Here is a 25,365-nt window from a genome sequence, read left to right as displayed (position 1 = left end):
AAGGGTTTACCATACAGAAAATTAAGAGTAGAGGACTGGGGGCAAAAATAGTACGCAGCTATGCTGTTCTTACCACCGTGTGTCTCACAGCAATGCCGGTGGAGAGCCCTTGCCTTGGCACCATCAATGATCCCATTGACCATCATAGTTTGCAGGAACCTTTTATGGCTTTCTCCCAGTGGTCGAGACATGGTGCAAGGAAAGCCCTAGAAAACATTCAACAACGATTTTGGATAAGCAGTACTTGAGGGTGTGAGATTCCATTGGACCCCACACAATGTGGTTGACCAATAATTGCTAGTGCTTGGGCACACACATCGACAAGCCAATTTGCCTCTTTGCATTACAGGCTGACGTTAGCTCACAGATGAAAGTGGTTAGCTACACTGAACAAAAATATAAACGCAACATGCAAAGTGTCGGTCCCATGTTTCATGAGCTGAAATAAAATATCCCAGAAATGTTCCATACGCACAAAGCTTATTTCTCTCAAATGTTGTGCCGAAACTTGTTCACATCCCTGTTAGTGAGCATTTCTCCTTTGCCAAGACAATCCAACTGACAAGTGTGACATCAAGAAGCGGATTAAACAGCATGATCATTACACAGGTGCACCTTGTGCTGGGGACAATAATATACCGTTCTAAAATATGTCGTTTGTCAGAACACAATGCCACAGATGTCTCAAGTTCTGAGGGAGCGTGCAATTGGGATCCTGACTGCCGGAATGTCCACCTGAGCTTTTGCCAAAGAATGTAAATGTTAATTTGTGTACCATAAGCCACTTCCAACATCGTTTTAGAGAATTTGGCATTACGGCCAACCGGCCTTACAACTGCAGACCACGTGTACGGCATCGTGTGGGCGAGCTGTCAACGTTATGAACAGAGTGCTCCATTGTGGGTTATGGTATGCACAGGCATAAGCTACTGACAACAAACACAATTGGATTTTTATCAATGGCAATTTGAATGCACAGAGATACAGTGATGAGATCCTGAGGCCCATTGTCATGCCATTCATCCATTGCCTCATGTTTCATCGTGATAACGCACAGCCCCATGTCGCAAGAATCTGTATTTCTGGAAGCTGGAAATGTCCCAGTTCATCCATGGCCTGCATACTCACCAGACATGTCACCTGTTGAGCATGTTTGGGATGCTCAGGATAGACATCTACAACAGCGTGTTCCAGTTCCCGCCAATATCCAACAACTTCGCACAGCCATTGAAGAGTGGGACAACATTCCACAATCAACAGCCTGATTAACTTTATGCGAAGATGATGTGTCACACTGCATGAGGCAAATGGTGGTCACACCAGATACTGACCGGTTTTCTGATCCACGCCAAAAGATGCACGTCTATTCCCAGTCATGTGAAATCCATTAGATTAGGGCCTAATGAATATATTTCAATTGACTGATTTCCTTATATGAAGTGTAATTCAGTCAAATATTTATATTTTTGTTCAATATAGTTATCTCTAGCTGTCAAACAATAATGTTAGCTAGCTCGCTCAGGGTTTGTGTGTAGCTCTCAGGTAGTAATAGACAACGCAACTCACACAAACACCTCATACACACGCAGACTCCTGTACTCACACTGGCTGTACAAAATATTAGGAACACCTTTAACAAGGGATCATAGCTTCCACCTGGATTCACCTGGCCAGTCTATGTAATGGAAAGAGCAGGTGTTCCTAATGTTCTGTACACTCAGTTGTGTATATAGATCTCACACACACACACACCGATACTCACAAACACATCAAACGTTGCGAGAAGGAGGTAGCTGGAACGCAATATGGTGACCGGAGTATGGGAGAGTGGGTGTGTCGAAAGGAAAGGAGTGGGCGTGTGGAAAGCACTCTGCTATAGGTTACACCAAAGACAGAAGAGCATGGTTTAGAAACTCTGTTGTCAGACAGTTTTAATTGAGCAGTGTCGTTTATTTATTTTTTGTTTCTTACTACGCCACTACCGTACATTTGAGCTACAGTACCGTGAGAGTTTGGACTTTTGTTTTGAAGCCAGAGGATGAGTCGTGAGTCGGATTTCACTGTTTTAAACAAATAATTTTACATTCAGTTAAACTGAAGACAGTTTATTTTTATTTTTATGATTGATGATGGGTGTACTGTTGCTTCATGGGTTGTATGTGTGTACTTACTGTGACTATCACCCTGATATTGGCTACTAGGTAGCTACTTCCCATGCCGTTGCCGGACAGTAGTGCTTGTTAAGCAGGAGCGAAGGGCACTGTGTCCCGGTGTTGTTGCCGTTCATGCCCTTCCTATTGAGTAGTAGACTATGTATGTATCAAGATGACATCTAGATGGTTATCAATGTCCACTTTGTTAGGTTACAGCCTTATTACAAAATAGATTAAATACACCCAATAACCCCATAATGACAAAGCAAAAACAGGTCTAGAAATTTTTGCTAATTAAATTTTTAAAATAACTGAAATCACATTTACATAAGTATTCAGACCCTTTTCTCAGTACTTTGTTGAAACAACTTTGGCAGCGATTACAGCATCAAATCAAATTGTATTTGTCACATGCGCCGAATACAACATGTGTGACGCTTGGCATTCAGGCCAAAGAGTTCAATCTTGGTTTCATCAGCCCAGGGAATGTTTCTCATGGTCTGAGTGTCTTTAGGTGCCTTTTGGCGAACTCTAAGCAGGCTGTGGTAGGCCTTTTACTGAGGAGTGGCTTCCACCTGATTGGTGAAGTGCTGCAGAGATGGTTGTCCTTCTGGAAGGTTCTCCCATCTCCACAGAGGAACTCTAGCGCTGTCTCAGAGTGGCCATCGGTTTCTTGTTCACCTCCCTGACCAAGGCCCTTCTCCCCCGATTGCTCAGAAACATCTCAAGGATGATCAAAGGAAACAGGATGCACCTACGATCAATTTCACATCTCATAGCAAAGGGTCTGAATATTTGTTTTTTTATTTTTAATACATTTGCTCAAATTTCTAAAACCCTGTTTTTGATTTGTCAATATGACGTATTGTATGTCGATTGCTGAGGATTTGTATTTATTTAATCCATTTTAGAATAAGGCTGTAAAGTAACAAAATGTGGAAAAAGTCAAGGGGTCTGAATACTTTCCGAAGGCACTGAATGCATAGATTGCATATTGATTACAAAGACCACAATAACATGCGCACCTATATCCATGACAAACCCTGGATAAGATGCTTGGGATAAGCTGATTTTAGATGGGATACTGTGGCATGTAAACATCTTATCCCGTTTACTGTTGTTTTTTGCAGCTCAGTTTTGCATATCATGGGTGTTGTGTATGGGGTCAATTTCACGCCATATGTATTGAATTCAAAATAAAAAATGAAAATGAAAAATAAAGTTGAGAATGTAAACATATTTTTGAGGACGGGTGAAATAATGGATGTTAAAATCAAAAACCAAACAATTGAAAGCAAAATGTATAGAATTGTAGAGCCAGTGACACATCAAATCATTGATTTGGTTAAGACGAACCGTCACTCCAAAACTAGCGGACCAATGGAGACTCATTGTCTATGCCTCCCTCTAAACCCCGCCCTTCATGGAAAAATAATGCCAAAACTCGCAATTGAAAAGACTGGCAGTGAAAGCAAAGAAACAGACATTGAAAGCAAAGGTACGAGTAGCTTAACAAAAAGGTAGTACATGCAGGCAAGAGTGTAGGCAAAATGTATTCAATAGGATTGGTTGCTGGGAAATTTTAACAAAGATTTTTGCATTCGTTTTCAAATTTTAAAAAATATCATTTGTCAGAGTTTTGCTCTCGCGGTAAAATTATTTGCTTACAAGTTTTGGGGTTTTGCGTTTGACATCTTATTTTTGTTTAGAATTCTATACATTTTGCTTTCAATTGTTTGGTTTTTGATTTCAACACCCATCCCCGAAAATAGGTTTACATTCTCTACTTTATTTTTCATGTTCATGATTTATTTAATTTTAATTCAATACATATGGCGTGAAATTGACCCCATAGTTTTGTGACGTTTTCATCTGATTGTCAAACAAATCACTTCAAAAAGCACCCTACCTGCACAGTTCCATCCACCATAATAATTCTATTTAGCTGACACATTAAAATACTGTCTGCTTGCATAACAATGTCAAAGAAATCACATTACACATGCATTGCTATTTTCTCAAGAGATGCTTCAAGAAATAAATCATTTGTCCACTCCTGTTCCCTAGACAAAATAAAAATGTGTTTTTCCATCTTAAGAAATTCATAATTCTGCCTGAGTTATAATATATTAAGCTCTAGTACATGTGAGAGGTTGTAGGCATACAGTCAGTGTCCATATCAGTTACAATTCCATTTAATTCTTATGAATTTAAAGGAGGAATATTCATGGTTACAGGGATACTCTTGAGCGGGATATCAAAGGTGCATGTAAAGAGCTTATCCAGAATAATACTGGGATATGAGCTACTATCCGGAATACTGTGTGCATATAAACATGGTTATATTGGGGTTGTTAGTAGGCATGCGCGATATATCGGTAAACATATCGGAATCGGACGATATTAGCTAAAAATGCCAACATAGGTATCGGCCCGATGTCTTGTTCAACGCCGATGTTAAAAAACGATGTCAAAGCTACCGTGCATACCTATAGTAGGTACTATGAGGTTTCTGTGTTATGCAACTATAGCCCATTACCATATATATAATTGAATATTATCTGCTGTTGGCTTGTGTGGATCTATGTATGTGTTATGCAACATAGCTGACTTGAAACATTGTTAACAGTTTCAGGGCCATGGCCCTTTCTCGTGATGGAAAACTACAGAAGACAGGAACTGTGCAATGAGTTGGGGAGGGGGGCACATTCAGAGCATGGGGTTGCAGAACAAGCGGTCTTTTGTTAGAGAACAGGAGCCAGGTGCGAGATAACGGTATCGAGCATGAGCGCATGGCTGTTCTTCACAGCAACCGTTACATCTATCAACAGAAGCGACAAGAGGCGGGGACCCGCCTGAGCGCCTGCAATAGGCTGAGCAAGTTTAAACCACGCCCAGTCTCTACTCTGACAGGCCGGCTCGGAAGCCGGAACTACTGTCATCAGGGTATATTATAATATCTTTGTCAGGAACAAGTCAGTTCTCTGTTTTTGCCCTGCGAGGTGGGACGAAAATTGCATGTACCACTTATTGCTTAGCTAATAAAAAAATACATAGTATTACAATCGGTGACTCATTGCCATATTTATCCTGATACCAGATTCCAATTGACGCAATTCTAACAGTACATGACGTAATGACGCCAACTAAAATGTTGCGCTACACGTGCAACACAGCATTCCTAACCTAGCCCACAATGTCTGTTGTGTGGATCAAGCAGTCATTTGAAAGAGTAAAAAACATTTCAGCGAGACGACTCAAAGGCGAAATCCATTAAATCCAAGATAATGGAATTCATTGCCCTTGACAATCAACCGCTCTGTCGTGGGTGATGTTGACTTTTGCCGACTGGTCGAGCACCAGTACACACTACCAAGTGCGCTATTTTTCAGATGTTGCCCTCCAGAAGTTACACAATAATAGCATCACTGCTATTAGCTTCACAACATACAGAATATGGAATGTTGTTTGGGTCTGTGTGTGTCAAAGAAAAGACACAGTAGCACTGTCAAAGCTGTACAAAAAAGTCTGCAATCAAGCAAACACCGGCCACGAACGATGTGTTTACAATACCGCGTTGGTAATAAAGCATAATTTGTTTGACCGAAACTTCTGGTGTAGCTAGATTTAGCTTGGTACCTAGCTAGCACCAATACAACCAGCCTGAAAACAATGACCAGTAGAAACTGCAGTCATTTTCATTATTCTTAGCAATGATTTGGGAATCCTTGTAAGTAATAGCTAGGTTTCCACTTGTTGTCTGCCTATTGAAATTGAACCTCAGTTCATGAAAATAAATAGCTAGCCAGCTTCTTAACACTGTTGCCCACAGCTAACGTTATAAGCAGCCAGCTAGCTTCATCTGGCTAGTGAGGCTAGCCACAATAAGGATTGGGCACAATAGTGGAATTTGAAGTATGCCTTCAAAATAAAAGTATGTCATTGACAGTGATGCAAATTAATATAAATAGTAGAATTATGCCATACTTTTATTTTGAAAGCCAACCGCAAAATCCACTATTGTGGCTAATCCTTATTGTGGTCGGAACTAGAAGCACAAGCATTTCGCTACACTCGCATTAACATCTGCTAACCATGTGAATGTGACAAATACATTTTATTTGGATCATTAATTGTTAGCCAACTGTCTGGAGATGTTCTGAAATGAGTGATTTCTTATTTTTCATTATTTGTGTAAAGTTAGTGGTTTGACATTTTTTGTTTGACGGTTAGGCGCTAGTAACACAAGCATTTCGCTGCATCCACGATAACATCTGCTACTGTGTAAGGCAACGCGACCAATAAACTTTGATTTGGCTAGTCAGTTATTGTTAGGCAACCAACAGTAACAACATGTCAGCAAATGTTCCGGACAAAATAGACCAGCACAGCGTATAGCAAAAACAATATATATATAATACAAGACATATATTAAACTTCAAACAACAGCATCCCCACTCACCAGGCAAGTCAGTCGTTGCTCTGTTTTGTTAATGATGGTTCCTTTTACTTCTGTAAAAAGTTAGCTAGCTAGCCTTTGTTTACGCGGGTTGTACGTGAGGCATGCACGAGTCTACCTCTTCCTCTGTAGTTAAGTTTACGGTGTTTCTGGAAAACCATCTTGAAGCCAAGGTGCTACCGCCCCCAAGCGGACTGGTAGACCAAAAGCGTCTCAAGCAAAAAGGCAAACATAGTACAGTAGCTATGGTTTAGATTGGAAACTATGTGGCTCGGTGTTCCCTGTCTTTATCTGAAACCGGACTTCCCGGGAATAGATCAAGTTGCAAAAAGATTGCAATATTATTAAGATGTCATTGATGGAATTCGAAGTTGGTAATCAACCATAAAACAAAAACAAAGCGTACGTGCGTGCGACATGGTCATATAAGGAAGGGGGGCGAACTTCCCATGAAAGGTGTGTCCTATTGGATTTGTAATTTCCAGTAAGCAATTCGTAGTTGTCAAAACAGCAACTCTTTCTATTTGTGTAAAGTGACAAATGATTGTTACCACTGTAGATCGTATGAAGACTATATACTGTTTTATAGATTCATTGTTTTTTCTTTGTTATTTAAAAAAAAAATGAGTACTTCCTCAAAATTATAATATATCATTGTGTGGGTGAGTGACTTTCGATTTGCTATATCTCTATGTAATCAAGGGAATCTAGTGGGAAAGTTAGGTCTATTAACAAAAGCAACAACTGCAGACCCACAAAAAACCGTATTACTGAATTAAATAGTCACTTCTTCACATTTAGCCTACGTGTAGCCTATTTTAATGTGCAGGAATTTAACCACTAACATGAAACATTTTCTCTTTCCGATTTCAGATTGAATTATACTGTGTGGTTTACTCTAAAGTATTCAGCAACAATGTTTCTATTGATTATTATATTCACAAACTTTGGGACTTTGATAGCTGATGATGGTAAGCAGTCTTTTGTATTATAGCCTATAAACATGTAAGTAGATTTAACCGCAGTATTTTTGCCTGATCGTGGTTAACATTTGACAAGCTTTTTGTTTGTTAATTACTTGTAGCAATGAGTGACGGAAATCTTCAATGCTTCAACGATTATGACAAAAGTATGGTTTGTCATTTTACAACTGACAAGTCTAAGTGTGCTGAATACTACATGACATTGGAATTATTGGGCTCGCAAAATAAGTACGTTTATGATTGTTTAAGTTTTTCTATTGTCAATGTTAATCTCACCAAGAAGTCCTATTTAATTTCAAATCTGCATTAATATTCAACTTATTTCCCAGAGGCCAGAATGATTGTACTTTCAAGGAAAAGGAGAGGTCCAATGATGTTTTCAAATGTGGATGCTCTATTGATCCAATGGTCCTTGTTATTGGGGAGGAGTTTAATGCAACACTTTGGAATTCTGGGAAGCGTCTAAATTCCAAAATCCTCTGTATCAAATGCAGCAGTGAGTTGCATCTACATATGCAGTTTGCTATTTGAAAATGAATTACTGTTATAAAGAATATTGCATGAAATGAAACCATTGTTTAATTGATTGATATGTCAAACCATCCCTGTCATTGCCCTATACAGTAAAACCCAAAACCCCCACCGTCCAAAAGGTGAAACCAACAGAAAATGGGAATTTCCTGGTCAAATGGAAGACAAACTACCCTGATGATGCACCGTTTTCTCAGGACTTGATGGCCGAATTGAGCTACAGAAAGAAAGGAGAAACAGATGAGGTAAAGGAGGGTGATATACAGCATTCCCCCGTTCGCTGTCACATCACAATGACAACATTCCCTCTAGCCCTTTCCTTTGTTCCGACAGGTGTCCAAAAATGACTCAACAACTTCCCATGAATTACTTGGCAGAGACTTGGAGCCAAACACCATTTATGCTCTGAAGGTCAGAACTTATACTGACAGGAACGGCCGTTTCAGTGACTGGAGTGAAGAGTTGGAATTCACCAACCGTAAGTGACTAAATTAGATTTATCATCCATGGGTTTTCAAACCTTAATTTCACTTTCACCTTGTAGCTCATTGTATATTCTTCTCTGCTCCACAGCTGCATCATCTCGGAAAGTACTCCAGATTGCCATTGTTTTCAGTTGCATTGCTGTTATCATCATCACAAGTGCTTTATTTTGGTGCAGTGTTAGGTAAGTTGTCCTGACATGTCTGTAGGTGACAGTATGTCTGTTTCCACAAACATTTGTTATCATACAGCTTCATATGGGCCCTATAGGCTTTCAAATCGTTCTATTTCCCCCCTCTGCAGACTCAAAACCAAGTGGTGGGATAATATTCCTAAATGTTCAAACCCAGACCTTTTGTATATGGTTCCAGGAGTGCCTAAGGTGAGCCTCCATCTCCAATTATAAACTGTGTGGTTTGAGCCCTGAATTCTGATTGTCTGAAAGCCATAGAATATCCGACCATATACAATGGATATGACACAATAAAACATTTTTTTTTTAGAATAGTTACATTCATAACTAGTTTAGAATAGCAATAAAGCACCTCAGTGGTTTGTGCTATATGGCCAATATACCACAGCTAAGGGCTTTGTCCAGTCACTCCGCGTTGCGTTGTGCAGAAGAAAAGCCCTTAGCCGTGGTATATTGGCCGTTTATTTATTTATTAAACCTTGGCCATTTATTTATTTCTTAAGACTTATTGCTTAAATAGTCTATGTTTAAATAAACTGTAAGCCTTCATTACTTTCATACTGCAATTCCTTCCATTTGTGTATTTGCATTTAGTGATGTTTGTTCTCCACCACAGGTATTGTCTCCTCCCAAAATACCTTTATCCTCCATCTATGTTGATTCTTCAAAAATGGACACTGAAGGAAAAACAAGGTGAGCTTATAGATGCACTATAAACATAGCAAAATGAAAAGGTGTCTTCGGGTTCAGTCCTATTCGCGTGGGCAGTCAAGTCCTTGTAATGGAAATAAGCTTTAATTCATTGAAAGTTGCCCGCTTGTCTTTTCCCTACAGGACAAACCCCTCAATAGTAGATGGGAGCAGTGGAAGAGGTAGTGGCTCAGAGCTTGACTCATCATCTTCCCTGGGTTATGCCCACACATGTCCCATGAGCCCTGAACCTAGTAATGTGCAGATCATTAGCCATCTTCAAGAGGCCCTGAGCAAAGTCTTTCCCAGCCTTGTTCCTTTGGACGAGAATCCTCAGTCATTGCTCTTAGCCCCTCCTATGACAGATGATGGTACACAAATGAACTGCCCTGAGCCAAATAGAGACATTGGTGTGTGTTCATCTGACTACAATCCTCTTCATTTCATGAGTGAGTCTGGAGGCTCTTGTGGGTCGTCTTGTTACAACAATATTACCTACTCCCCCTCAGTGCCCCTCAACTCCATTCAAGAGTTAACAACAAGCAAGACATCCTCATTTCCTAAGCAGCCTCTGCTCTTTTGTAACTCCTCCTACCATTCTGGTGAGGCTGAAGTGTTGAAAAATGCCCATCCACAGCTGTTTCTTGGTACTGGTCAACAAGACCTTAACTTGTCCACTAACTGTGCACCCCTCTTGCAAACCGAGTTTTCATATCACCCGTGTGATGGCACCAGTGATGATTCAGAGACTACCACGTCAGCAGAGGACACCAGTCTGATCTATGGCTCTAATGACAGCAATGTGTCCGAACCTCACAATGTTATCAGTGTCGTTGCTGGATATCAGAGCTTCAGTGAGGCGGTCGGTAAGGACAATAAGAGAGGAACTGATGCCTTCATGGATGTGCCACTGCCACTTAAGGGTTTCCAGGATGTGGACAGTAGCGAGCCACTGATTTACGATGTGAATCCATGTTACCACGGCCTGCTTGACCCTGGATGCTGCCTCCCCCCGAGTGACGTCAATTATCAGACTTTACAGAGCCTGGGACAAAATAGCCCAGATCAGTGGGTTTCAGACAAACTGCTGAACAAGTGTTTGGAGACTGAGATCCCTCAAAGCTCCATGAGGAACATACCTCTAAATGTCCTGTCCAAACAGGGAGGACAATATCCGATACCTGGAAATTCCTTTCTTACTGCTTTCTGTTCAGACCAAGCCATGCAAATAGACAATGACAGCTCTTATCATTGTGTGTGATTCTACGGTAGACACTTTTGCACTTTACAATTTCTTTTATTTTGGGGACTTGAGCTCATATATATGTTTTTTTCTATAGTATACAAACAGTTTGAATACCATTCTGCCATGAAAATGCTGTAGCCTCAAGTCCAGAAAAGTTCCACATTTTGGATGTACAGCTTCTGTAAATAAACATGTGTGTGTGGGGAAACTGCAGCAGTTAATTGTTGAAGAGATATAACATGTCTTGTCTTTTCCTCATTTGTCTGAAGCATCAGTACTTCAGTTGAAATACTGAGCAATAACATCTTGATTAAACATCAAGGTCATCAAACTATTCTCCAGCCTCTGAAAGTGACTTCTCTTCGAATGGCTTCCCAAAATAGTAAAATAGTCAGACAGTTTCATTGCATCTGATGTTTGATAGGCTAAATAGTGTTAACAGTACAAGCCACATGCAAACATTGAGGTTGGATTTCTGATGAAAAAAGTGGTAGGCCTACTTCCTTATTCTGCGCTGTTCCTTGAAACAAGTACATTGCAGCTTCCTTGGAAATACACGCCCAGAAAGTAGAGCCAGCCTCTGATGTCATAGATGTGTTGCGAATCAGGTTAATCAACAAAAAAAACATTTGTTTAGGGTTATTTTCTGAGGATGTAGTTCATGTTTGTAGTGTTTATTGTAGAAAACAAAAACACTTTTTTCCCTTCAAAGCTCTTCGCTTAACTGGTGAAGCTTGAATAAAGATTACCTGACTAGTGACACATATAGCGATGGTTTATCATGCAGACTATTGAGAGGCGTTTGCCACAGTTTAACCATCAATAATAGTATACGATTGGAATGACTGAGGCATTCAGCATAATTTCTTTCATGGTATTGTGGCGATTTTGTGACAGGCTGTTTTTGAACAAAGGCCAAGATAGAAGTGTGGAGACACCTGAGGGGATGGTGAAAGGCCATTTTCACAGAGCCACAGGTCTGCTATGCCAACTTGTCATGCTTATATTGAGCAAGCATGCAGGAATACATGGTGGCATTCACAGCTATGTCATACTTCGAATGCTTTGGACAGGCAATGCAAGTGATGGAAATTCATTTTCGCGGACTTCATTGCAAAATTGAATTTTGTTGAGGATTAAAAGGCAGCTCAAAGGTTGTCTTGAAAATGTGAATTTATTGAGTTATTATGTCATGGGCATCACCTTCTGTTATTGCCATTTAATACCACAAATACCTATGTACTTCTCTGTGTTGCAGGCACGTTAAGCTTTGGTCCAGTTAGTGTTAGAAATACCAGGGGAGCGCTTGTAGATTCCAATAGGTAAGGTACATTACAGGACTTATACCACACATTCCTCTTAATGTTTGTATGCAAAGCATCAAGTTGCACAATTGACTAGAAAATAGCAAAAAGGAAGATCACTTTAGGATTCTGATTATAATGCAATCAATACTCAATTACCTGTGAAGTACTGCGGGACCTATGATGCCCTCACTGGTCCAGTGCTTCTCTAAGGTCGTCATCCACCTCTATGATTTATGGGCCCTGCTCTTGAACCTTGCTTGGAAAACAAATTAACTGCAGTGATGTCACATCTTCCTGCCAGTGATCAACGTTAAAATGTCATTTTTAGAGGGAGAAAATATACATCACTTTTATGGAGTACTTACAATGAAATCCCTTTTATCCGGTTCTTTTTGGCTTTCTATCTAAATTAATAGTAATAAAATGTTGGACATAAAATGCATTTGAAGGTGAGCATTTGTAATGGAAAATATTTTAGGCTGAAAGTCTGCATCACCTTTAATATGTACCCAGTGGTGTAAAGTACTTAAAGTATTTTTACTTAAAGTACTACACTTAAGTAGTTTTTTGAGGCATCTGTAGTTTACTATTTATATTTTTGTCAACTTTTACTCCACTACATTCCTAAAGAAAATATTGTATTTTCTACTCCCTACATTTTCCATGACACCCAAAAGTACTCATTACATTTTGAATGCTTAGCAGGACAGGAACATTGTCTAATTCACGGGCTTAAAGAGAAAATACCTGGTCATCCCTACTGCACCTGATCTGGCGGACTCACTAAACACAAATGCTTTGTTTATAAATTTTGTCTGAGTGTTGGAGTGTGCCCCTGGCTAACCGTAAATTTAGAAAGCAAGAAAATCGTGCCGTCTGGTTTGCATAATATAAGGAATTTGAAATGGTTATACTTTTATTTTTGATACCTAAATACATTTTAGAAATTGCATTTACTTTTGATACTTATTAAGTATATTTAAAACCAAATTACTTTCTACTTTTACTCAAGTAGGATTTTACTGGGTGACTCACTTGAGTCATTTTATATTAAGGAATCTTTACTTTTACTCAAGTATGACAATTCAGTACTTTTTCCACCAATGTATGTATCACACATTTTATATAATGTGCAGTACCAGAAATAACTCGCAATCGAAAACAGCACACGCAATCTATTGCCATGGTGGGAAAAAAAGAGAAGTGCATTATCATGAGGATGCAAATGTCTCTGCTTTGGACTGAGTTAACATATCCGTTTCCTGCATATAAGAAAATGAGATCCGCAACAGTATAGGTGCAACCTGACAGTCTTTAGAAAGGAATCGTTGAAATGTGAGTTTAATTAGAGTGCTTTTTATTGTATGATCAACGTTAATGTTTCCTTCATTCTGATCTAAATTGATGCCTACAGTTGTATTTTACCCCCATCTCCTGAGCATAATGTGTATTGCATGTTTGTTGTCCCACACAATAACCTCTGATTTTGAATGTGCAATCTAGAACTTCAATTCCCAGTCAAAATGAAAGTGTTGCACTTGCCCAGTGACGTCTACCAAAACTTTGGGAGACACTAACCGAAGAAGCACAAGTTAGCGCACCTGTTGGTTTAAAATGTTTAAAAATCAGATTGTGTTTGTACCTTCTCGTTGCCACAGAGGACTCATACGGCAAATAAGTTACTTGAACCATTTTTTTTTAAATAGAAATTTAGAAAAATAGAAATTTGCTTAATTTAACAGATACAAGCAACCAAAACATTAACAGGCTCTTAGTATGCATGGCTGACAAGATTTTGAAGTGTAAAATGTCAAATTAAAACAATTAAAAAATGGAAGTAAAAGGATACCATAAATGTTAATGCATATAGATGTATTTTTAAAACTATTCTACTACAATGCTATGGGCACTGAAAATAAGTTGTACAGTAATTGTATTATTACAAGGCAATATTGTTTTTTTTTTAATCACTGGATAACCCCTGTAAGCTTTGGCATGGTGGATGTTGAGAATTGTCATAGACAAAATTGTTCAAATTTAGTCTATCTATACACACAGCATAACATTTTCCGGTATACATCAATATCGTTAGTTATAATTAGTGTGTTGTGCAAGATAAGTTAAAGCTAAGACATTGAAGGTGCAAAGTATCTTTCTTGTTAAAAAACCTAGAAATGTAAGTCTGAAATACATGACTGTGCCAGTGTTGAAATGATGGGTCCTAATGCTCTTGTTGTAGGTCTATAGAGAAGTTCTGTATTCTTTCCACCATGAAGAAGCAGAGTGTTCCAGTGAAACCCAGGATGACCATAATGAGCAGTTGCCATGAATAATGTGTCCCTGAACAAAGGTGGGGTCAAATTCAAAAGTAACAGTCAGTATCTGGTGTGGCCACCAGCTGCATTAAGTAATGCAAATCAAATCAAATGTATTTGTCACATGCACATGGTTAGCAGATGTTAATGCGAGTGTAGCGAAATGCTTGTGCTTCTAGTTCCGACCATGCAGTAGAATCTAACAAGTAATATAACCTAACAATTTCACAACAACTACCTTATACACACAAGTGTAAAGGAATTCATACGAATATGTACATAAAAATACATGAATGAGTGATGCCCGAACGGCATAGGCAAGATGCAGGTTTTGGTCGCGAGCCATGTCAGTGGCACTGTGTTGTCCTCAAAGCGAGCAAAAAAAGTTGTTTAGTCTGTCTAGGAGCAAGGCATCGTGGTCCACAACGGGGCTGTTTTTTTGTTTTTTTTTACCTCCTTTTCTCCCCAATTTCGTGGTATCCAATTGTTAGTAATTCCTATCTTGTCTTATTGCTACAACTCCCGTACGGGAAGGTCGAAAGCCATGCGTCCTCCAAAACACAACCCAACCAAGCCGCACTGCTTCTTAACACAGCATGCCTCCAACCCGGAAGCCAGCCGCACCAATGTGTTGGAGGAAACACCTGGCTAACATGGTTAGCGCGCACTGCACCCAGCCAGCCACAGGAGTCACCGGTGTGCGAAGAGACAAGGATATCCCCAACCCGGACGACGCTAGGCCAATTGTGCGTCACCCCATGGACCTCCCGGTCGTGGCCGGCTGCAACAGAGCCTGGGTGCGAACCCAGAGTCTCTGGTGGCAAAGCTAGCGCTGCGATGCAGTGCCCTAGACCACTGCGCCACCTGGGAGGCCTGGTTTTTCTTTTGTAGTACGTGATTGACTGTAGACCCTGCCACATACCTCTCGTGTCTGAGCCGTTGAATTGCGACTCCACTTTGGAATCTGCTTTAGTTTCTGTTTATAGGCTGGGAGCAACAGAATGGAGTCGTGGTCAGCTTTTCCGAAGAGAGGGTGGGGGAGGGCCTTATATACATCGCGGAAGTTAGAATAACAGTGATCTAGTGTTTTGGCAGCCCTAGTCAGCACAATCGATATGCTGATAGAATTTGGGGAGCCTTGTTTTCTGATTAGCCTTGTTAAAATCCCCAGCTACAATAAATGCAGCCTCATGATATGTAATTTCCAGTTTACAAAGAGTCCAATGAAGTTCTTTCAGGGCCGTCGATGTGTCTGCTTGGGGGGGATATACACGACTGTGATTATGATCGAAGAGAAATCTCTTGGTAGATAATGCGGTCGGCATTATGTGTGGAATTCTGAGTCAAGTGAAAAAAAGGACTTGAGTTCCTGTATGTCGTTATGATCACACCACGTCTCGTTAATCATAAGGCATACACCCCTGCCCTTCTTCTTACCAGAGAGCTGCTTGTTTCTGTCGGCGCGATGCGTGAAGAAACCAGGTGGCTGTACCAACTCAGATAGCGTGTCTTGAGTGAGCCATGTTTCCGTGAAACAAAGAACGTTACAGTCTCTCTCTGGAATGCTACCCGTGCTCGGATTTTGTCTACCTTGTTGTCAAGAGACTGGACATTGGGGAGTAGTAGACCGCTCCGTCTGCCCCTTCTACGGCGTGGTAGGCCAAGCACAAGGATCCCCTTCGGGAAAGTCGTATTCCTGGTTGTAATGTTGGTGAGTTGACGTTGCTATTATATCCAATAGTTCCTCCCGACTGTATGTAATAAAACCTAAGATTTTCTGGGGTAACATTATAAGAAATAACACATAAAAAAACAAAATACTGCATAGTTTCCTAGGAACACGAAGCGAGGCGGCCATCTCCTCATCATGGACTGCACCAGATTTGCCAGTTCTTGCTGTGAGATGATACCCCACTCTTCCACCACGGCACCTGCAAGGTCCCGGACATTTCTGTGAGGAATGGCCCTAGCCCTCACCCTCCGATCCAACAGGTCCCAGACATGTTCAATGGGATTGAGATCCGGGCTCTTCACTGGCCATAGCAGAAACTGACATTCCTGTCTTGCAGGTAATCACGCACAGAATAAGCAGTATGGCTGGTGGCATTGTCATGCTGGAGGATCATGTCAGGATGAGCCTGCAGGAAGGATACCACATGAGGGAGGAGAATGTCTTACCTGTAACGCACAGCGTTGAGATTGCCTGCAATGACAACAAGCTCAGTCCGATGATGCTGTGACACACCGCCCCAGACCATGACAGACCCTCCATCTCCAAATGTATGGTGAGGACCTGCCTACAACAGGCCTACAAGCCCTCAGTCCGGCCTCTCTCAGCCTATTGCGGACAGTCTGAGCACTGATGGAGGGATTATGCGTTCCTGGTGTAACTCGGGCAGTTGTTGTTGTCATCCTGTGCCTGTCCCGCAGGTATGATGTTCGGATGTACCGATCCTGTGCAGGTATTGTTACACGTGGTCTGCCACTGCGAGGATGATCAGCTGTCCGTCTAGTCTCCCTGTAGTGCTGTCTTAGGCATCTCACAGTACGGACATTGCAATTTATTTACCTGGCCACATCTGCAGTCCTCATGCCTCCTTGCAGCATGCCTAAAGCACGTTCACGCAGATGAGCAGTGACCATGGGCATCTTTCTTTTGGTGTTTTTCAGAGTCAGTAGAAAGACCTCTTTAGTGTCCTAAGTTTTCATAACTGTGACCATAATTGCCTACCGTCTGCAAGCTGTTAGTGTCTTAACAACTACTCCACAAGTGCATGTTCATTAATTCAAATAAAATAAAATAAAATGTATTTGTCACATACACATGGTTTGCAGATGTTAATGCGAGCGTAGCGAAATGCTTGTGCTTCTAGTTCCGACAATGCAGTGATAACCAACGAGTAATCTAACCTAACAATTCCAAAACTACTACCTTATGCACATAAGTGTAAAGGGATAAAGAATATGTACATAAAGATATATGAATGAGTGATGGTACAGAACGGCATAGGCAAGATGCAGTAGATGGTATCGAGTACAGTATATACATATGAGATGAGTAATGTAGGGTATGTAAACAAAGTGGCATAGTTTAAAGTGGCTACTGATACATGTATTACATAAAGATGCAGTAGATGATATAGAGTACAGTATATACATATACATATGAGATGAGTAATGTAGGGTATGTAAACATTATATTAAGTAGCATTGTTTAAAGTGGCTAGTGATATATTTTACATCAATTTCCATCAATTCCCATTATTAATGTGGCTGGAGTTGAGTCAGTGTGTTGGCAGCAGCCACTCAATGTTAGTGGTGGTGCAACAGCTCAGAAGCAATATGGTTTTGGTTTTGAGCAGTTGCAGGATTGTCTCTGAAGAGAAGGAAACACACAAGGAATTGCTTTAGATGACTAACAGGATAGTAAAACAGTGAAACAACATAAGCAAGGTAACGGAGGTGCCCTTTAACCCAAAGGAATAGATCAATGATTGATTGTGTAATAACAAATGTGCCTGTGAAGCTACATTAACTTACTGAATTCTGACTTTGCATCTTGTACTGCCGCTCTTTGCTTATACCTGCCAAACATTAAGATGGAAAATTATCAAATTAGCAAGACAAACAATATTTATTTTCAATACTGTGATATTCAAATTCATAGCAGAATGAATAACCATCATTTAAAACAGAGACACCAAACGCAGTGCCATAGATTCCCATTGAAATAAGGGTACAGTGAGAGAGTACTGTCAATTAATTAGGAAACTAACATCATGCGAGATGAGAGCAAAGGCTGGCCTTCCTCCTTATTGAGCATCTCCTCCTCTGGTGGAAGAGTCTTTCTCAGAGCCAGGAAGCTGAGTGTTCCCTGCACTGAGGTAACCAGCAGACTGTTAGAATTATTATGAATAAATGAATAAACAATATCCCCATTTCAAATAGAACTGTAACTAAGTAAACTTATACTCTGTTTTATTATATCTGATTAACAATATGAGTTCATAAAATGGGATTGTGTGACACAGACAAGGAGTAATTAAAGTTAATGAACACCATTCCAACTAGGAAGAAAGAAGTGGACTGTGTAAACAGATAAGGTCGTTAACCTATGGTTGAACCGACGAAACTGAGCTCTGGGGTTTTTGGATAAGACAGTGAGTGCATTCCTAGGTTTTCTGTTAATTAGAACTGTCAGCTAAGTGGTGATCGATAATGTTGAGGGGTCAAAAGTTGGGAGTGTGTTAGTAAGTTAGTAAGGTAGAATGAACTTTTCACCTCACTTTGTCCCTGTCGAGAGGAGGGGTTTCTGTTAAGCAATGAAATGACGTCATGTTATTGTATATAAACTGTTGCTCGTGGTAACGTGGCAGCGCGCTCCGAGAATAAATTCTGTTACCTATTATTGAAATGGCTGGTCTCCGTCTATTTTATGCAAACAAGAATCTTACAAATTCTCATAAAATAGATTAAGGGTTTTCAATTAATGAAAACACATTGGCATAATTAAATTACAGTAACACAGACCTATAAAGATAGTCTTTCTGCTCCTATCTGAGAGGGACATCAAGAACAAAGGAAACAGTGTCAAACAGAGAACACACATCATTACTAAGTAGGGAAACAACATTGGAAGGACGTATGAGTCATATCCTTAATGAAAACAAAGATGCAATTGCAAGTTTTCATTCATGTTAGCTCTATTTTCCCATTGGATGATCTTCACATGCACATACCTGATATTTCTATCCTTCCATTCCACTCAAAATATATGTAAAGATTGTGTCATGCCCTGACCTGAGAGAGCCTTTTTTTGTCTCTATTTTGGTTTGGTCAGGGTGTGATTTGGGTGCGCATTCTATGTTCTGTATTCTATGTTAGTCATCCTGGTCATTTATGAACATTTGAACATCTTGGCCATGTTCTGTTATAATCTCCACCCGGCACAGCCAGAAGAGGACTGGCCACCCCTCATGTGCTCTCTCTAATTCTCTCTTTCTCTCTCTCTCTCGGAGGACCTGAGCCCTAGGACCATGCCCCAGGACTACCTGACATGATGACTCCTTGCTGTCCCCAGTCCACCTGGCCGTGCTGCTGCTCCAGTTTCAATTGTTCTGCCTTATTATTATTGACCATGCTGGTCATTTATGAACATTTGAACATCTTGGCCATGTTCTGTTATAATCTCCACCCGGCACAGCCAGAAGAGGACTGGCCACCCCACATAGCCTGGTTCCTCTCTAGGTTTCTTCCTAGGTTTTGGCCTTTCTAGGGAGTTTTTCCTAGCCACCGTGCTTCTACACCTGCATTGCTTGCTGTTTGGGGTTTTAGGCTGGGTTTCTGTACAGCACTTTGAGATATCAGCTGATATACGAAGGGCTATATAAATACATTTGATTTGATTTGATTTATGTTCTTTAGTTCTTTGTTTTGGCCGGGTATGGTTCTCAATCAGGGACAGCTGTCTTTAGTTGTCTCTGATTGGGAATCATACTTAGGCAGCCTTTTCCCCTTTGTTATTTTTGGGAAGTTGACTTTGTCAGTGGCACTATAGCCCTCTTAAGCCTCACGGTCGTATTGTTTTGTTGGCGACATTAGAAATAAAGTAATGTACGCTCACCACTCTGCGCTTTAGTCCACTTATTCCTTCCTGGAAGACGGCCGTGACAGATTGCCAAATAACATGCTGAAAAAGAAAACAATGTGTTACAATTACACCTTCTGCTCTAGGTCACCAAATAATTGAAATGACTGCCATTATTACGTAGCCTACCATTAATATATACTATTAATATACCTGCACTGTAAAAGGGCCCAAAACATCCCTGTGTTCCTATTGATGGTGGAAGCATCAGAGTTCTCCACAAGGAAGTGTCCTTGAGCTGTCCAAAGCACTGATGAAAGGGATACAAACAAAGAGTGAGAGAGGCTGATTAGGAACTGCACATGTAATGAATAGAGATGGTTGCTATTTGATGACATTTGAATTGATCAAAATGCATTATCGGGGGGAACTATTCAGGGAAAATGTGTCTATTTTACTTGGCACAAACTAAAATGATCAAACAATTTGGTTCATCTGCTCTAAGAATTCTCATTTAGCTCTCCCGTTTGTAAAATGTTTGCTTTGCTTGCGATCAGAGATAATGAACATAACCCCGGCATTTCCCTTTTATGTAAATCATTAACAAGCTCCATTTCAGACATCATAACCATGGTAACTTTTGTCCAAAGCTCAGCAACTCACAAGACAGACTCAATACTCTTTACCATGCATGCAGGTCATGTGCTCCTTCTTGATTTGATCTGCCGTACCCATATTGATAACAGTTTATAATACTGTGTAATTACTATGGCATTTGATCCACTTACAACTTACAAATCATTATTCCGACAGCAAAAAAATTAGTACAACTCAGTTTACAAATGTGTTAGGAATGAATGGCATGCATAAGAGAATAGCAGACTCCAGAGGCATGTAGAGAATTTTGGATTGGATTAGGCATATGCACAAAGAGGTGAAATATACACTACGTGACCAAAAGTATGTGGACACCTACTCGTCGAACATTTAATTCTAAAATCATGGGCATTAATATGGAGTTGGTCCTTCCTTTGCTGCTATAACAGCCTCCACTCTTCTGGGAAGGCTTTCCACTAGATGTTGGGACATTGTTGTAAGTCGCTCTGGATAAGAGCGTCTGCTAAATGACTTAAATGTAAATGTAATTGTTGCGGGGACTTGCTTCCATTCAGCCACAAGAGTGAGGTTGGGCGCAGTTAGGCCTGGCTCACAGTCAGCATTCCAATTCATCCCAAAGGTGTTCATTGCGGTTGAGGGCTCTGTGCAGGCTAGTCAAGTTCTTCCACACCGATCTCAACAAACCATTTCTGTATGGACCTCGCTTTGTGCACCGGGGCATTGTCATGCTGAAATAGGAAAGTGCTTTCCCCAAACTGCTGCCACAAAATTGGAGGCACAGAATTGCCTAGAATGTCATTGTATGATGTAGCGTTAAGATTTCTCTTCAAGTAAAGGGTCTAGCCAGAAACATGAAAAACAGCCCTAGACCTTTATTCCTCCTCCAACAAACTTTACACTATGCATTCGGGCAGGTAGTGTTCTCCCGGGATCCGCCAAATCCAGATTAGTCCGTCAGACTGCCAGATGGTGACGTGTGATTAATCACTCCAGAGAACTTATTTCCACTGCTCCAGAGTCCAATGGCAGCGAGCTTTACACCCCTCCAGCCGACACTTGGCATTGCATATGGTGATCTTAGGCTTGTGTGCAGCTGCTTGGCCATGGAAACCCATTTCATGAAGCTCCCGAATCTCAGTTCTTGTGCTGATTTTGCTACCAGAGTTTGGAACTCGGTAGTGAGTGTTGCAAGCAAGGACAGAATACTTTTAATGGACTACGTGCTTCAGCACTCGGCGGTCACGTTCGGTGATCTTGTGTGTCATACCACTTCACGGCTCAGCAGTTGTTTCTCCTAGACGTTTCCACTTCACAATAACAGCACTTACATTTGACCGGGGCAGCTCAAGCAGGGCAGAAATTTTACAAACTAACTTGTTGGAAAGGTGGCATCCTGTGACGGTGCCACATTGAAAGTCAGTGAGCTCTTCAATAAGACCATTCTACTGTCAATGTTTGTCTATGGAGATTGCATGGCTGTGTGCTCAATTTTATAAACCTGTCTGTAACAGGTGTCCACTTACTTTGTATATATAGTGTATATTTAATGTTGGAGCACCTGCTGGGATGATCCCCCATTTGGTATAATAACTTGTGTTGTTCTCTACCATGAATTATTTTATATATATTATAATAATCAGAGCATGAAATAAATCATGTCTGAAGAAAATTGATGCAAAAATACGCATTGCATTTGCATCCAAATAGGTATTGTTGTATTTATCTTCAGCCTGTTTAGCAAGCAATTGTAAGCAAGCAATTTGTAAGTCGCTCTGGATAAGAGCGTCTGCTTAATGACTTAAATGTAATGTAAATGTAATGAAAGAGTGATAGAGGGAAGTGAAAACAAATTGTTCAGCATTTCACGTACTAATGACTTCACCATCAATTCCAATGGGTGAGACTTTCATCCAGCATGTCAAACCAATGAGATGATTCTGTGGATGAAATCACGCTGTGCAACACACCCTGAAGCACAAGCTTTCTCTTTCAAAAACACAGAGTGCCATGGAGAAGGACTTCTAACACACAGGTTGAAAGTGTTCTGTATCTCCACAAGGATTCTGCCTACAGCTACAGGCCCAATAGAGTTACCAGGATAGAGCTTACTGCTACAGGCCCCATAGAGTTGCCGGGATAGAGCCTACAGCTGCAGGCCCCATAGAGTTAACGGGAAAGAGCCTACAGCTACAGGCCCTATAGAGTTGCCGGGATAGAGCTAACAGCTACAGGCCCCATAGAGTTTCCAGGATAGAGCCTACAGCTACAGGCCCCATAGAGTTGCCCGGATAGAGCTTACAGCTACAGGCCCCATAGAGTTGCCAGGATAGAGCTTACAGCTAGAGGCCCCATAGAGTTGCCGGGATAGAGCTGTATGTTCTGTTTGTCAGTGTGTCCAAAATTATTGATGGAGTGTCTTGTCCTTTCAATATTGTTAACGTGTTTATCATTATGATTGATTCAATTGCTGTGCTTTTGAAACGACAGGACTTTGGCACATATATAGATCAAGGTCGTCTCAGCAGGTGTGTTGAAGTTCAGCTTGAGGATACACGGGGAGGGGAGGCTCTCTAACACACTTCTTTTCTACAATCTAATCTTTTCTACATCACTACATTCAAGCTTTTACTCGACACTAATATTAGATTGTTTGATTTTCTTGTCATCTGGTGCCCTTTCCACCATAATGAGACCCCACTCTCATTTAGCATGTCTTTTCAATAGAGCTGTGAAACTATCCTCCTGGCCTCCTCACACACACACAATCCTTCACAGATCATCTAACTGCATTCCCATCGCCAGTCTCAGGCAGCTGGCCCATTTCCATCTAATACTCAGACTAATCACCAAGGGAGGAATTACCACTAAATTAAGGACTAAACAAATGTTCTAGTTTATTGGCTGTAAATGGATGAGCCAAGCTGAGACTATCCTCCCTATTGTGTTGTCAATATTTGTTGAATTTTGTGCTGCTCCATACCACTTAAAATAGACTTTATGGGCATTGATCGAGGGAGTTTGATGAAATAGCATATTCTATAGCATGTTCTCTATTGCTTCCCTACTGGTCCTTAAGGAAGGGGTGAGGCCGACGACATCACATCTGACCATCAAACCAACTCTTTGAATGCCCTGCTCCCTGAAGTTTGTCTAAAAAAAACATTGGTTTTCTCATTGTTTTTAACCTTTAGTGTGTGTACTTTACTGTATACTATCTCACTTTTCAACAGAAAAAGTTCAAAACTCACTGGAGGACATCTTTAAGCATGGGTCTGTTGACTACAGTCTCTGATGTTAATTGGAAAATAATAGCAGTGGGGTAGAGGGGAATTGATCTAATCTGCATCATATTTTTCTGCGTTGTCTTATCATGTACTTTGTACTTGAAGCATTTATGCACATCATTAGATCAAAACAATATTGTGTATTTGTCTCACACTTCCCTTGTGAATAGAGTATGACATCAACATTTATCTAATCTGCAGATCATTAGCCATCACAAACAATGAAGACATGAACCACACAAAGTTCTATTCATTTCACTTTGGAAATTGTATAGTAATTTCCGGGTGGAGTAAAGTAAAGCATGTATTGAATAAACACTGACAATGGTTCTATTTTAGTAGCAGGTCATATAACCTGGGCACAGGAGGTTGGTGGCACCTTAATTGGGGAGGACAGGGTCGTGGTAATGGCTGGAGCGGAAGAGGTGTAATGGTATCAAATACATGGTTTCCATGTGTTTGATGCCATTTCATTCGCTCCATTCCAGCCATTATTATGTGCAGTCTTCCCTTCAGAAGCCTCCTGTGAACTTGGGCAATGCTATGACTGGCGTTTCCCCTAAACCAGTCACCAATGAAATGTTGGGCTATTCATTTCCTAAACAGTCTGGTAAAACCAGACAATGTATAATCAATTATCTAACAAAAGTGTTTACGGTGTTAAACTATTTTCAATTTGCTCCAGTCCACTGAGCATGCTACAGTTTGTGCAGGTTATCCAGCCAAATCAAGCCTGGCTGCAACAGTCCAAATAAAATCGATGCGACATTGATAGATTGATCTTGTGAGGCTAGAGCTCTGGGAGGTCGTGAGCAGGTGTGACTGGGTAAGAAAGTGACGGGTTGACTGGGTTTACACAGTGTGGGTGTACTGTGACAAGATGTCACCAACAGGACATTTCTTTCATGAAGTTCAGTTTTTGTAAAGGGAAATCCTTCCATTTTTCACTGTCATCCATGCTATTATTTGCAAACTATGACACTTGAAATGAAGGATTATTAATATACAATTATATTATTATTGCATGGAATTAAATGGCATGTAAAGTAATGCTAAATTAATTCAATTTCAAATCCCAAAAGAAATCCCATGCATGGATGCTCCTCGTCTTCAGAAATGACTGTCAAAAAAGCAATCAAATAACTAGGACTTTACAATGATGGTGAAATTTGGAGAAAGTTTGTGATTAAGTGCGTTAAAACCTTCCTAGAAGTAATGGGTTGAAGGAGGGACGTGTCAGAATGTTGCATTTTGGCACTTTAACAAGCCTTTATTCATGTGAAAAAATGTAATATAACATGCTTTTAAAATTATATATTGGTGCACGATTTCTACTTAAAATATCAAAGGGACACAAAAGGCACTCTTTTTGTTGAACGACCCTACTTACTTTTTAAAAACGTAATCATTTTCGTTCCTATGTAGAATATAAGGCTTCCACAAGAGCCTAACTGCCTTTTATGGGGATGGTTTTTCCATGACATTCCGCAGTCCTTCATCTCCTTCTCCACAAGTC

The 25,365-nt window shown here is 40.5% G+C and overlaps 2 protein-coding genes across 6 annotated transcripts in view; one reads left to right on the top strand and one right to left on the bottom strand.

The window, feature by feature from the left end:
- Positions 1–6,722, bottom strand: part of LOC115110331 (non-structural maintenance of chromosomes element 1 homolog) — a 31,161-nt gene extending 24,439 nt beyond the window's left edge. For 2 of the 3 annotated variants that reach the window (XM_029635906.2, XM_065010115.1), the window contains exon 1: positions 74–191. In XM_029635906.2, coding sequence (XP_029491766.1) covers positions 74–191 — 118 coding nt within the window. Of the gene's footprint in view, positions 1–73; positions 207–6,615 lie in introns of those variants that run through there. The other variant, XM_029635905.2, reaches the window with a different exon arrangement.
- A 152-nt stretch (positions 6,723–6,874) lies between these two features.
- On the top strand, positions 6,875–11,074 carry LOC115110330 (uncharacterized). 3 transcript variants are annotated; one of them, XM_029635902.2, is made up of 10 exons: positions 6,875–7,068; positions 7,486–7,583; positions 7,697–7,823; positions 7,925–8,091; positions 8,220–8,371; positions 8,460–8,604; positions 8,700–8,793; positions 8,913–8,991; positions 9,419–9,495; positions 9,637–11,074. In XM_029635902.2, exons 2-10 carry the CDS (start codon positions 7,529–7,531, stop codon positions 10,751–10,753), a joined length of 2,013 nt encoding a protein of 670 aa, XP_029491762.1. In that variant the 5' UTR covers positions 6,875–7,068; positions 7,486–7,528; the 3' UTR covers positions 10,754–11,074. The 3 variants fall into 3 exon arrangements, with proteins under 3 accessions (XP_029491762.1, XP_029491761.1, XP_029491763.1); XM_029635901.2 differs by lacking the exon at positions 6,875–7,068 and adding an exon at positions 7,082–7,274; XM_029635903.2 differs by lacking the exons at positions 6,875–7,068; positions 7,697–7,823 and having other exon boundaries at positions 7,384–7,583.
- The last annotated feature ends 14,291 nt before the right edge of the window (positions 11,075–25,365 follow it).

Source organism: Oncorhynchus nerka, linkage group LG26 (genome assembly GCF_034236695.1).
Source record: "Oncorhynchus nerka isolate Pitt River linkage group LG26, Oner_Uvic_2.0, whole genome shotgun sequence".
NCBI classification, from domain to species: domain Eukaryota; kingdom Metazoa; phylum Chordata; class Actinopteri; order Salmoniformes; family Salmonidae; genus Oncorhynchus; species Oncorhynchus nerka.
Note: the sequence above shows the minus strand (reverse complement) of the source record. Positions and strands in the feature narration are given on the sequence as shown.